Consider the following 14,144-nt stretch of genomic DNA (forward strand, 5'->3'; position numbering starts at 1 on the left):
ACCTAGTTCACAATGCTGACACTTGCTATCTAGACAGGCAAGAAACTTTCTGGAACTCCCACACAGACTGAGGAGTGTAGATATGATTTGGGGACTTTTTTCACATTCTCTATCATTTTCAGCCCCATTATACTGATAAGAATTTTTTAAATGCTCATGAAGAAAAGAATGTTAAATAGAGACTCCCACTAGAGCAGGTGGCCATCAGTACAATGGGCCCTTCTCTAACTTTCCCTGCATAGCAGCACTCACACTCTGCCCCGGGTTGAACTTAGTTTTATGAATACAGATCCACAATGCAATTTTCCAGGTTGGCTAAGCCTAAGTCAGCTGAGAATATTGGAGGGGAAAATGGGGAAAATTATACTTCACCTTTTGCCTCCCTTTCATAATACACATCACACTTGAAGGTAATTGTTTATTTCACATTGCTCTTCCCCATTAGATTGTATATTTCAGTAGGGTAGTGACCATACCTGTCTCTTCATCATTACACCCCCAACACCTCTCATCTATTGAGTGGAGAATCAATTTCTACACAGGTAAAGGCTTGTCCAACCAGATGTTAACTGAAACATGCACATCTTTCACAAAACAACACAAAAATGTCAAATTTTTTTTTGGTGTTGGAATGAGTCAATATATTTAAGACACTTTAAAATAATGTCTGTAAGCACTTTGGAAGTATATGCTATTGCTATTAGCAGTATAGATTTAGGTGCATTGTAAGAGCATAATAGGATGGACCACATCAATACTGGAAGGACTTAGATTCAGTGTAAGTCCACTGATAACCTGCCACACAAGACATGGTGGCATTTCTTCCTAGGTGTGAAATCAGAACGATGGTTCCCTACCTTTTGCCTCCAATCTAGAAGCACAGATAATTTAGGATCTGAACAGGTGCTTTGTAACTGCTAAATAGAAAGTTCAAATGCGTATCTCCTTGAACAGGTCTGAGGTACAATTAAATTGTTTGATATAGTAAGTGTGGTAAAATGGTGGAAAGATATAATAACATTATCATTAGTATCATTAGGCTGCTTACCTCTTGAATTCTTGGTGACATATCAGAAAGTATTCTTCCCCAGGATCTCAGATTGATACCTCGAGAACTGCGGTCTAGGAGTGTGGGAAGCTATAATTGATAGGAAAAAAATATAAAATATATATGTGTGTATATACATACATGTATAAGTTATACATGGACACATGGGTGCTATCTATCTGATCTCCTCTTTGCTTGAAAAACATTCCCTCCCTTTTTTTCCTGATCACAGGACCTCTTCTGCTAGATTACTTTAAAAAACGAACTTGTTTTGGGGCACCTGAGTGGCTCAGTCGTTAAGTGTCTGCCTTCGGCTCAGGTCATGATCCCAGGGTCCTGGGATCGAGCCCCGCATCAGGCTCCCTGCTCGGCAGGAGGCCTGCTTCTCCCTCTCCCCCTGCTTATGTTCCCTCTCTCGCTGTCTCTCTCTCTCTGTCAAATAAATAAATAAAATCTTAAAAAACAAACAAACTGGTTTTATCTAATTCAGAAAATCAAAGGCTCGTATTCCAAGTCTGATTCCAGGCTCAGCTCCTGCTGAGCTAGTCAATCACAAATAGTTTCAGTGACATTAAATATGCCAAAGTGATTCTGACTGCTGCTTTAGCAACACCAAACAAGCCTCCTGGAGGAAGGAAACCAACATAGCTGCTGGACTGTAAAGGAAGGCTGTGTGCTAAGGTGCCCATCTGAGCACCTTGGGCTCTGCGGACACGCTCAGGCTTCCTCACTGTTCACATCTCTGCTCCCTTTGAGGCTTTTCAGGTAGGTTGTGGCTCTTCCTCTGTTCAACACTACTTTCTTATGTGGAAGCTTTGGCTAGTTATATCATCTTTCTTTCAAAGCTGCTGCTGGCAGCTTTGAAGAGAAGTTTTCTTGCAGATTACCCAGTTGACAGCAGTGTTCTGGTGACCCCAGGCCCATGAGACAACACAAAACTATTCAAGCACCTTCCACCCACACAGGCAACGTGGAAGCCCACAAGTTTGCTGGCTGCAAACCTGAGCCCAATTGAACAACTTGTTTTCTGGAAACCAAGTTCAAGTCCTGAATGAATGACTTCATTCTTGATAGTTTCAAAACTGATTGACTCACGGATCCTGTGTCTTTTAGGAATGAATTCTAAGTTTTAAGATGGTGGTTTTCAAACTCAAGTGTGCATCTTGAGTATGTCTGCAGGGGCTCTGCATTTTTCACAAGATAGATGTGTAATTCTGACTCAAGGATCTGTGGACCACAAGCCACAAGCCTCAGCTTTTTATTTGCCAGGGTGGTTCTCCTAAATGATGGTGGGCTGACCAAGCTGCAGCCCAGCTGATGAGCAGGTGGAATTAGGTTTTGAGCAGCCCCGCCTCCCATTTCTAGCAGTGGTCCTGCTCTCCCTTCTCGCTGCTCTAGGGGCAGGGGCCCTCACAGTCTCTCTGGCCCTGATACCAAAGAATGAATACAGGAACACTCATGGAACATCAGCATTTCTGGTTCATTTCCTAACTGTAAAACGAAAGGCTTTGTTACGAGGGCTTCAAAGCAGACAGGAGAACAATTTACCAGAGGAAGTAGCAGCAAAACCACCCTTGTAACTACACCACTGAGAAGCATCTTCTCTCCTTAACCTTTACACTGAGCCTAGACATTGGTCTTGCCAGGACTTCTTTTCAAACTCCTTGAAAATAGTTTGAGGGAACGCTGGGCAAAGAACTTTAATTCCTGCTTTAATTCCATGAGAGGGTGGGGCTGAGAACAGTAGGTAGGGAGGAAGCCAGCAGGTAAAAATGTGTGCCAGTGGCAAGTTATCACCAACTCCAGTGATTCACCTCCTGACTACTCCAATAAGATCTATTAGAGATGAAAGGAGATCTAAGAGATACACCAATAAAATGCCATGTGTGGACTCTATTTTGATCTGAACAAATCAGCTGTAACAATCAGAGGAAAGTGAACATGATTGGGTATTAGATAATATTAAGGAATTATTGTTAATTTTGTTGGGTGTGATGGTAGAATTGTGGTTTTGTTAAAACAAGTAAGTTTCCATGTGTTAGAGATACATAGGGAAGTATGTAAGGGTGAGAGAATATGCTGTCTGTGATTTGCTTTAAAAGATATCAGGGAAAAAAGTGAGGAGCAGATTAAACAATAAGGACCAAATGTTGAAAACAGCTGAAGCTGTGTGATGGATTCATGGGAGTTAATTACACTATTCTCTCTTTTATACTCATTTCTGTAATAGAAAGATTTAAAAATAAAAAGCCTTTTTGCTTGCAAGAATAAATAAATAGCTGAATGAATGAATACTAAATAAATACTCTCTCCTCTCTTTCTTCTCTTCCTCACTAGGACTGCCTTGCTCAAGCTCCCCTTGCCTCTCTCCCAGAACATTTTCATCAGAATAGCATTCTTGCTGGCCCCTTGTCTCTAGATGCCTCCATTCCAATGCACTCCCCACACTGTAGCCTGAGTTACCTAACAGATCAATCTAACCGCGTCATCTCTCCTGCTCAAAGATCTTACATGGCTCCCTACTGCCTCTAGGAGAGAAGATCAATACCAGCACTGGACACACATGGCTCCCCCTCTAACCTTCTCTCTTGCTTCTCTTCCATCAGGCTAGACTTCTTTCTACATTTCCTAATATATATGTCTATCTAATTTTGCTAATGGTGATAATGCCTGGCGAAAAAACTACATTTCCCAGCCTCCACTGTACATGGGATGGTCATGTGACAAAATCTTGACCGACAAGATATCAGGAGAAGTCACACAGTGGGGATTTTGGGGAAGACCTATTAAAGGAGGACCCTGGCCTGCCTGGAACACTGATGTGCTGGGGGAGGTAGAGAGACATCTTAGGATCACCAGATGACAAGCACATGCTAGGGATGAGTGACGGAAAAGAAGAGGAGCCTGGGTTCTTGCGAAAATTTGCAGAGCCTCCACACCACTCCCGAATGACCCACCACAGGACTCTGCTTTGGGAGGAATATGAAAGCCACTGTTTTTCAGCATTCTGTTGCAGCCAATTGTAGTTTCTAAATGACATAATTACACATCTGACAAATATGTAGACTGTCCGCTGTGTGCCACTGGCTAGGGGATATAGCAATGATCAAAACAAAGTCCTCCTTTTATGAAGTTTACCTTCAAGAATCTCACTGATGTATCTTCAGCTTTCCCTTCACTGTTATCACATATATGTGCTCAAGATCCTCCCATGTGAAAGAAAGAACTACTTCTGATGCCTTATTCCCCTGTAGCTACAGTCTAACTGCCTTCCTCCAACCTTTATTCCCACACTTCTTGAAAGAGCAGTCCATGTGCAGTGACTTCAATTTCTTTCTAACACTCCTGTCTTCCAACCTCACCACCCAACGAAGACACTTTAACATTCTAGTTAAACCCCCAGTTTCCTCCTAGTTTTTAAGTCTAATGGATACTTTTGGTTCTTGTCTTTTCAGACCTCTCTGCTTCTCTCAACACTTTGGATCATGTCCTTTTTACCCCTCGATGTCTGTGACACTGCTCTTGTCTGGTTTGCTCTGATCCTTCTCTGCTTTTCCCATGAGCTCCTCTGCTTCCATCTTCTCCTTCAGTGCTGAGGCTCCTAAGGGGCTCCGTGGCCTTGCTCCTCTCACTCTGCATATTCTCCCTGGATAGTCTCATTCTCTTTATCATTTAATCTGCTACCTTTTTGTTGGTGACTTCTAAATCTGTACCTCTAACCCCCAGCCATCTGTTGGAACTCTGCCCAGATCCAACTCATCCTAAACTGATCACATCACCTTTCCCAAACCACTTTCTGCTCCTGTGCACACTTCTTCAGCTGGTGGCACCACCTCCTCCCCTGTCACCAAAGCTAAAAGTCTGAAAGTCATCACTGATTCTTCCCCATCCCCATCCCATTGTCAAAATCCCTAGCCGGGAGACCTAGGAACTGGTACTGGGTCTGAGTGTGGGGCAGGATGAGCCCCCTCTTTGCAAAGAGGGTAGCCAAGGGGTATCTGGAAAACTGGAGGAAGCTAGAATCAGGACTGGAGTCCTAAGAGCTGTGCAGAGAAAAAATCACCAGGTCCTACATAATGGGAAGGGACCTAAGAGGGGCTAGAAACCCAGTGCATGGAAAATAAAGAACTATCACATTCATGTGTCCAAAGAGATTGGACATGAGTTAGTCAACAGCTCCACTTGCTTTTAATTACTTCCCCTTCTTTGTGAGTTTGTTGTCTGTGTACCTCACATGCCTGTGGGCTGGAGATGATCTGTGGCTGTATTTTGCCTAAGTGGGCATCTTCTCTCCATCACCTTTCCTTTACTTCCATTGGTTCTAGGCACATTCTGGTCTTAAAACTCCATCCCTGCATCAAATTCAACACACTGAAAAGCACCTGTGTCTCTGTCATATCTATATGTATCTATATCCACATATCAATATAGATAGATTTCTATGTATTTTTAAGGGCTCCTAATTTTGCTTTTGACATTATTTGGCTTTGAGTAACTCATTTAATGAATGATCTGATTTCTCAGCAATCATTGCAAATACTTAGGAATGTTTGCAAAGTGGGAAAACCTGAACTATAAACTACTTTTTTGAATTTCAAATTTTATGAACGCGAACTTTAACAATAAAGTTGAATAATATTACCTTCCTTAAACATTCAATGTAATGCTTATTGATTTTGGTTTTAAAGATTTTCTTTGTATTTCAGAGCCATAATTTTTTAATTTTCAGGTCTCAAACATTCTTGTAGGCCTCTGCAAAGCAACTACACCCATTACTTTAGAGCCAAATAAATAAAAAGGCCAACTCACCCCATTCTACTTCATCCTCACCACCACCCCTACTGGCCAGAGTCAACTCATCTGAAACCACCTCAACTTCTCCAGAAAGCCTTCCTTCCCTCACTCCATGCTCTTCTGGCCTTCCTTCCCCATGATTTAGGTGCTCCTCCTAGCTGCTACTAGAATTCTCAGTGTATCCATTTATCACTTTTATATTGGTTTGCTATTATTTTTAATGTATCTGTCTCTCCACTATACTGGAAACTCAGTAAGCATAAAAATAGGCTTTATTTATTTTTTTATATCTTCCGGGCATGGTACACAGTAGATGCTCAATAAATATTTTATATTAATTAATGAGTAAATTAACTAAAATCTAGCAGCAAGAGACAGAGCCTACTGAGGTTTTAGGTTTCATGAGGTATGTCTCTACAGATATGATGGTGACTTATAGGAAGGGAGTGGTCAGTTCCACCCGGGGAAGGGGAAGGTAACACTTGAGCTGATGTTTGAAAGAAGAAAAGGTGATGATCCTGAGGGTGAGGGCAGTGTTTGTGGATGGAAGGGGAGGGCCAGGAATTCCAGGTGGAGAGAGGAATGTGAAGAGAGAGTGACTAGAGAGAGCCAGATAAGAACAAGACCAGGAATTTGCGGGAGAGGGAATAGGAGAAACAACAGCTTGAGATGCATTTTTGGGTCTAGTTAACATTTTCTTTTTTGATCTTGTTAATAATTTAATGATATTCGTTATTCAAATGTTTACTGAGCTCTAGCTATGTGCTTGGTACCATAGTTGCAATTCTTTTCCTGGCTCTTTCCAGTGGTGATAGTAAATGATGAGGGTCTTGGATTCACATCTCTATTACCACTTATATCTCAAAACAGTGCCTGGCCCCCCTAGGGAGCCCTCCATACATATCTGGCCACCAACTATCTGACTGATGTTGCCATAAATTATAAAATAACTTTCCCAGGGCTCTCCTCTTCCTTTGCTTCCCTCCCCCATTATCTATTCAAATTCACACAGATTGCTCCTGCCAAAAGAACCGGAAGAGACTATAAGTTTATTTGAATGGAAATGTAAAAACATTTCTGGAAAAAAAGGTCATAGACGAAAATGGCAAGTATCATCTCTCTCTCTCTCACCACACACACACACATACCAGTACTTCCTATGCCAACAAATTCTCTTGATTTCCCAAATAAACAAGTAACCCTTCCATGTCACAACTGGGCTCAGCACTGTCAACCCAATTTCAAGGTCTGATGAGGCCTCCGAAGAAAGACTGGATATATAAATAGGGCTATGGAAAGGGTACGTCTCTATCATTTCCCATCAGCTATGGTTGGTCTTTGGGGGTGGGGGATCCCTGGGCCTTGATCTATACTCAAAGAAATGGACAGAAGGCCGTAGCTGGCAGTCAAGAAGATTCTGACTATACTAGGTCTCTGTTTGGGTTCTCAAGGGACAAGAAATATGTCTGTCCTATGGAACTATGTAATATTTTTTTCTTAGGGCAGAATAAAGCATATTAGCTACTAAAAAATCTTGTTTGAGCAGTATTTGCTGATGCTTTAGACCCAATAGATTAATCAGACAGGTGCCACTCTGTCAGCACACAAAATAATGTCTTGTGAGTTGAAATTTTTGTGTTTTACTTTCTCTGATTCGAGAAGACCATCTAGAAAACAGTATTATTTCTAAGCTGAGGATCTAACACAAGGGTACATAGGTAGTCTCTGCTTAAAAGTGTGTTTACATGGATGACATGGCTTTTGGGAGCTGGTGGAAGGATGACCTGCTGTCTTAAAAGCATCCAGACTGAGGTGAACAGCAGACGAAGCAGTGGACAGACAGTACAGGCTTGCTGTGTTCAGTCCTGGTATGCTGTTACAGGAAATCCAGATTTATCCAGGAGGGAAGTTGTTGCTAGGCAACTGGGAGAATGTGGATTTGAAGTATGTTTGTTGTAACCTGACAGTTGTTAAGCATCAGATGAAAAGAGAGGAAGCCGGCTTCAGTGGTGAGGGGGCAACCAGGAGGGGACACGCTGAGTACCAGGAAATGCGTCATGAGGGGAGAATTCAGACTAAATCACTTGGGGTTGGGGGAAATGCCAAACTGTCTCTACCAGGAGAGGTCACAGAGACGTGCTGTCTCCCAGGACTGAAGGGGACAGAGCGTCGGGATGAGAGGGTGGGCTCTGGAGTATGTGAACAGACAAGTGATGGGACTTTCTTTGGCTCAAAAGAAACTAGGCCTTTTTTTTCTCTGCTGTGACTTCAGTCCTGATATTTGTGGTTGATGAAAGCAGAACAGAGTTTGGAATCTAGGGGCAGTCAAAAGGTCAATGCATGAGACAGACCTCTTGCTAGTCTGAGGGGTCTGAGAAAGAAGAACATCCCACCTAAGTGTTTGAGAAGAACATTTCCAGGAGTGTGGCAATGACAAGGGAACAATGGGGCCTTGGCAAAGTGGCTGCATTCTTGCTTTGGTAAGAGCAAAAATGCTTTTTGTTTCCAAGTGCTTTTCCATCTCTTCTCTAACGTGAATTTCTGCGATCATCTTCTGAGACAGGTAGCATAGATCTTGTGAACTTGATTTTACAGATGGGGAGTGTAGGAAGTGTAGCAAGTAAGCAAGGGTCACTTAAATGACAGCAAGTTAGGGGCCAACCCAGAGCCAGAACCCAGGGTCCTGACCACCAGATCTCTGTGGGCTCCAGTGGCTGCCCAGCCTCTGGTCCTCTCCCCATTGGGTCCCATGCTCACGGGGAGAAGCTGATTACTTCCTAAGTAGAGTTAAGGAAGAATCTGTGGCTATACTGAGTGAGACACTTTAGGAAAGGGCACATATTAATGGTAGGTGGAAAAGAAATTTTAATGCAAAAGTTCTTAACCAGGGCCTGGCTTCAGAGGCTCCATGAGCCCCTACCCCTTGTGTGTTTGCGTGAACTTATATTTCTCTAGAGAAAAGGTTTAGAGCTGTTATCAGATTCTCAAAGGTAGTCCTAATTCATAAAAAGGTTAAGAACTACTGTTCTGACAACCAATCAGAGGCCAAAATCCTTCTCAAAACCAGTTTACTCTGGAGAGAACCTGATCCCTAATACATTGGTTCTCAATCTGTATCAGCTAAATAAAGGCCTGGACCCAGGATCCATTACCGAAACAGCAGGCTTCACAAGGATCTTCTTGTGTCTGAAGTGATCGTAATTTTGACTTCTCAGTATTTTTGCTTTTTAATTTCATAAAAATAACATCTAATCTATCATGAAAATAAGCTCTGGCCTCCTGTTTGTCTGGAGCCCACAAGAAATGAAAGCAGGCCAACGACAATCATGTCCACAGGCCTAAGGCACATTTAATGTACATTAATGTTTCTCTTTCCTTTTTATTTCTTCTTTACTGAAATTCATTCACCCAGGGGAGATTTTGATTGTAACAGACACATAGTTTTATAGATGTAAGCTGAATAGATACTAATGCTGTAAATCAAATATACTTGCTGTGGGCTTAATTTTCAAAAAAAACCCCAAAAACCTATCTTCTGACTTAATTTTATTTTCACCCAACAGTCCTGCTGCCCCCCCATCCCCCATCTCATAGTGCTGGCACTGGGTATCACTCCTTTCCCTCCTTCCCTCTCAAAACCCTCACACAGAAGTGGGAGAAAGATGACAGTCCAAAGATTCAGAATGAGAAGGGAGAGGAAATCATGAGGTTATAAGTCACTAATGGGACCTCATTATAAATTCCTGGAGATGTGGGGGCTTCTCCAGAGAATTGTGACACGGCAGTATTATCCGAAAATTGAAACGTGTAAGTTGAATTTCACAAACTGTAATGAAAGATCCCAGTGAAGAGAAACCATGGCCAGCTTACACTGGGCAGCAAGCGGTCCACCCACATTTATTCCCAAGGATTCAGCAATTTAGGGAGCAGAGCCAAGAACAAAGCAGGAGACTGAAAGGCACATGTAGCCAGGGCCCCCAAGACTGGGTCCTTCGACCCCTCCCAAATCAATATTCAGTCACCCCACAGTCAAAGGGACATGGGGGAAATGAAGTCAGAAAAGTAAAAACTGCGACAGAACAGTGGTTGAGGGCAAGTAAAGAAAACGGAATCATGCCACTCTGGAAGCGATCGCAAAGGGGAAAACCGGGGGCCAAAATGCCGGGGAGGCCAAATTTCCTCTATCAACATCCACTGAGAAGGGGGAAGGGAGTGAAATTCAGATTTCCCAGCAGTGTGGCAGGTCTTGGCACAGCCTCCGTTCCCCTGCCGAACTTCCACAAATAAACATTCTGAGCAGAAGGGACAGATTTGCTTCTCAGCAAGATTTCAAAGCTGTGCACCAGAGTCAGAGAGAAAACAGGAAGGACCGTAGAGGGGGGAGGAGGAGGAGGAGGAGGAGGGGCATTCATGCCTTGGGCCAAATCAGATGGGAAACGTCCCAACCCCTCACCCGAAACTGACATACCATTTTTTACGAGGTGTGAAATGTTTCAGGTAGTGTTGGCCGGCATGATACATGATACCGATACCGTGGGCCCCGGGCTGAGCTGCTGGTTTTCCAGCTGGGGGCGTCAAGTCCGAGAGGACCACAGGTGAAGGCAAGCTCTTTCAATCTCGCTCAGCCAAGCTGAAACCAAGAGTGCTTAAAGTTCCTCAGAGAAATATCCAGCCACCTGACCGCCCACCTAGGGCCCTGGCATCCTGTGCGCATGCGCAGGCGCGTCTGCGTGTCTGCGCGCACGCTCCAGCAGGCACGTGCCCTGGGTGTGCGTGGGTGTACGTATGGGGACGGGTGGGGTGGAGTGAGGCCATGATGACTGTGTTGGGATTATTTGAGGATGAGAACACTGGCTTCTGATCTCTGAGGGACCAAGGGAAAACACAGCTGGCCCCAGTTGGTGCTAACCACGAAACCCTCCTCTCGGATCCCCTCAGCTCCGAGGGCCGTGTCTACTCCCACGCACCCACGCCCCCCTCCTTCCACAGCAGGCGCCGGGGCCATCACCCCAGCTTACTGACGTTGCCCCTCCTTCTTTGTTAATGAGCACTGCCTTGGCATTTAATAAAACCTTATTTGCACACTGGTGTACATGCGTATGAGAAACAGCCCAGGAGAAGAGAAGGCACAGCATTCCCCGGTGCTGGGGCTAAGCGTGGCTGCCTGCCAACCAGCTGCAATAACAGCCTAGTTCCAGAGAGGCCCCCACCCCTGGCCTTGGAGCAGCCGCTGCTTCCCCGATGCCCCCCTCAGAGGGTCTGAGGGTCTTCCCTGAGCCTTGCTGTGCTGCTTCAGGGCTGTCGTTCTGAAAATACGGATAAGATGGGTACAGGAGCAATGAAAGCAAAAATCCTGTCTTCGTGCCTGTAGTTTCTTTTGGGTTTCCTTATTAGTAATTAAAAAAAAAAAATTTTTTTTTTAAAGTTCAGCCACTCTGTCCATTTGTCAGATGAAGAAGTTCATGTCAAGAGCACCAGACAGGATGTCCGTCTTCTTTGCTTGCACTCCATGTGTCCTGTCTTGGGCTGGTCTTTCCCCACAAAGATGAACAGGAGCAAGAAAGGGCAGGTAGGGGTAATCCTGGGGACCCACCTCCTGCTGGTTTTTTTCCTCCAGGCCCTCTCTGGGGCTACACTGTCTTTGTTAAGAGAATGGCAGGGAGGATGAGTCCACAGCTCCCCTGTCTTATGGGTGATTGAATGAAAGTACTTTGAAGCCTTAGTGGCATTTGGGGTATTATTATTATGCTTGGTCTACAGAAACTGAGGCTGTAAATCAAACTCCTGTGTTCTAGGTCAGTGATTCTCAACCTGGGAACCCAACTCTTATGTTCTAGGTCAGTGCTTCCAACCCAGCTGGACATTGGAATGATCTGGGAAGCTTTTAAAAACACTGAAGGCCCACGGAATCAAAATCTCTGGGGGTAGGGGCCAGGCACTGGTAGTTTTTAAAAGCTCTCTAATGGTTCAATGTGTAGCCAGGCTGGGAACCACTGCTCCAGCGCCCAAATGTTGTTGGTGTTGTTGGGTGTTTCTAACACCAACTGCTGTGACATGGCCTTTTTGCTTTTCTCAGGCTAAGAGTTCAGTGAGGGTGGTAGGGTCATGGTTGGAGCCTCAGCCTCAGCATAGTGCCTGGCCCCTTGAAGGCACCTGGGTCAGGTTTGAGTGCATGAACTCACCAACAGAGGTGGTGAGCAAGCACACAGGATATGTCTCCGGTCAGGAAGGGCGACCAGCCAAAGTTTTCCTCTGGTTTCTGAACTCTAGCACTTGTAGAAGGAAAGACTTTCTGGTCTTTCTTCTCTGATAAACATTTGAAGCCAGTGATCTGAGCTTGGTTCCAGCCCCTAATGGAAAGTTTTGCCCAGGTCTCCCTTGATCCTGCTACATCCAGAACTGCCTTCGCAGTATTGCTGGTCATGCTCCAAGGGTACATTTACCTATACCAGCAGCCAAGGTACTTCAAAAAGAGATGCGTGACCCTGCCTTTTTCCTTTGCTCAGAGGATTGCACTATCCTGGGTGCCCAGGGACATTAACACCTCCCTGCAAACACAGGTACTGGTCCCCAGCTTTGTTGGTGTTCAGCTGCCCAGCATAAGGGATCTTTATTGCCTTATTCACTCTTATGATTCTGAAAACAAACCAAGGAGTGCATCTAAAATTGACTTCCTTTTGGAATTTTGGACAGAGAAATTTGAACCACATGCCTTTTTATTCTCCCTACAGCATGGGGAGCTGAGGGGGATTTTCTGGGTTCCTGGGCTCTCAGTGGTGATGGCTTACATAAGTACTAAGCCCTCTTACCATTCTGAAGACCCACCCTGGTGAGCTGGGAACATTGTTGAGTAACGTTCCAAGGGAAAGTCACGTTTTGAAAGGAATCAAGTGTGAACTCTGCCAGAAACTGAGGGGTCTTGTTTTATTTTTGTTGGTGTTGTTTTTAAAAGCCTTCAACTTGCTTTGTAAGACAAGCTGAGAGTGGGTTTTCTGGGACTTGAGAGAGCAACCATAAAAAGGTAAACACAAATTCCTGAGCCAAGTTCTCCTGACTGACATACCCTACAACACAGTTTCAGAAATTAAAACGCAGGTATAAGAAAAAAACAAAATTGGATCCTAGAAACATTTTATAATTATAGAAACAATATGTATTTTTATACATATCACCTTCTCTGAAGGATTCTAATTTTGAGTGTTTCTTAAAGCATGGCCTACAATGACTTCCACTGGAATCACCTAAGGTAACAGGGCAGATGAGTCTCTGGAGATGGCAATTTGGAATTTGCATCTTTTGTCAGCTTCCCTCATGATGTTCATACATTCTGAAGTGTAAGAACTGCTGTTCTTTACCTCCTTTTTATAATTCCCTCTCATCCTTCTAGCAAGAGAGGAGGTATTATCAGGTCCCAAGAAGTGTGTCTGAGATGCAGTTCTAGAACACAGGGTTGTGCTAGATGAAGGCTTTCCAAATTTTTGAGACTACAAAATTTTCTGTTATTCTTTTCTACCCGGAAACAGTAACCTTTGTGGTCAAGAACAGACCCAGAGTGTGAAGCTCTGATTTATTAAAATTTATTTAATGATTTGCACCTATTTTTTTCCTGCCATTCTATAAAGTATTATATTTGTTATATAGATGAGTGATGGGGCCAGCAAAGGTCAACTGTCTTAGGAAATAGTAAATAGGGCAGGGAGTCAAACCAGGCCTTCTCCTCTGCACACTGCTAGAGGTGGTGGAGAGGATTTATCCCACATTGGGAGTGGACTCACACGTGCCGCAACCACATAACTAATGGTGAACCTAACAGTGACTCCTGGGTGCCTGGGACACTGCTTTTAAAAATATTATCGGTCAAGATTCCTTGGGTCTTTGGAGCCTGGAGCTTCCTCAAGGACTGTCTTGAACACCAGGCTCATGCCCTCCTGACCATCCATTCATGAGTCCCCGATGACTTGTCACCGGGCCCCATTGCACCCAGGAATTACCTTCCAAGGGGTCAGCAGCTAAATATCTCCCTTACCACACGGAAGAGCTTGAAGAAGTCCACGTTGGCATACAGAGTGTCTTCCACCCACTGTAGGGTGCCCTGGGAGAGGGAGCACATAGCGTCACGCACTGTCTGTGCCCCGTGGCGCTGGCTAAAGATTATGAAGCGCTTCAGGAGAGCCTCGTTGCAGGCGATGTCCTTCAGCATCAGGTCTGGGACTCCGTGAGCAAACTGCAGGGAGGAGAAGCAACATTGGAAACTTCCCTGTGGTAGGAGAAGACCAGCCACCCCAAAGGCGTCCGTGCCCTA

At 44.4% G+C, this 14,144-nt stretch overlaps 1 protein-coding gene across 7 annotated transcripts in view; it reads right to left on the reverse strand.

Annotated features, from left to right (window-relative positions):
- ABCA4 (ATP binding cassette subfamily A member 4) overlaps positions 1–14,144 on the reverse strand; it is a 131,638-nt gene that overhangs the window by 96,594 nt on the left and 20,900 nt on the right. For 6 of the 7 annotated variants that reach the window (XM_027603436.2, XM_027603442.2, XM_027603448.2 and 3 more), the window contains 2 exons: positions 13,869–14,066; positions 1,049–1,138 (listed from right to left, as the gene is read on the reverse strand). In XM_027603436.2, coding sequence (XP_027459237.1) covers positions 1,049–1,138; positions 13,869–14,066 — 288 coding nt within the window. Of the gene's footprint in view, positions 1–1,048; positions 1,139–10,310; positions 10,493–13,868; positions 14,067–14,144 lie in introns of those variants that run through there. The other variant, XM_027603476.2, reaches the window with a different exon arrangement.

The sequence above is a fragment of the Zalophus californianus genome, chromosome 4 (genome assembly GCF_009762305.2).
Source record: "Zalophus californianus isolate mZalCal1 chromosome 4, mZalCal1.pri.v2, whole genome shotgun sequence".
NCBI lineage: Eukaryota > Metazoa > Chordata > Mammalia > Carnivora > Otariidae > Zalophus > Zalophus californianus.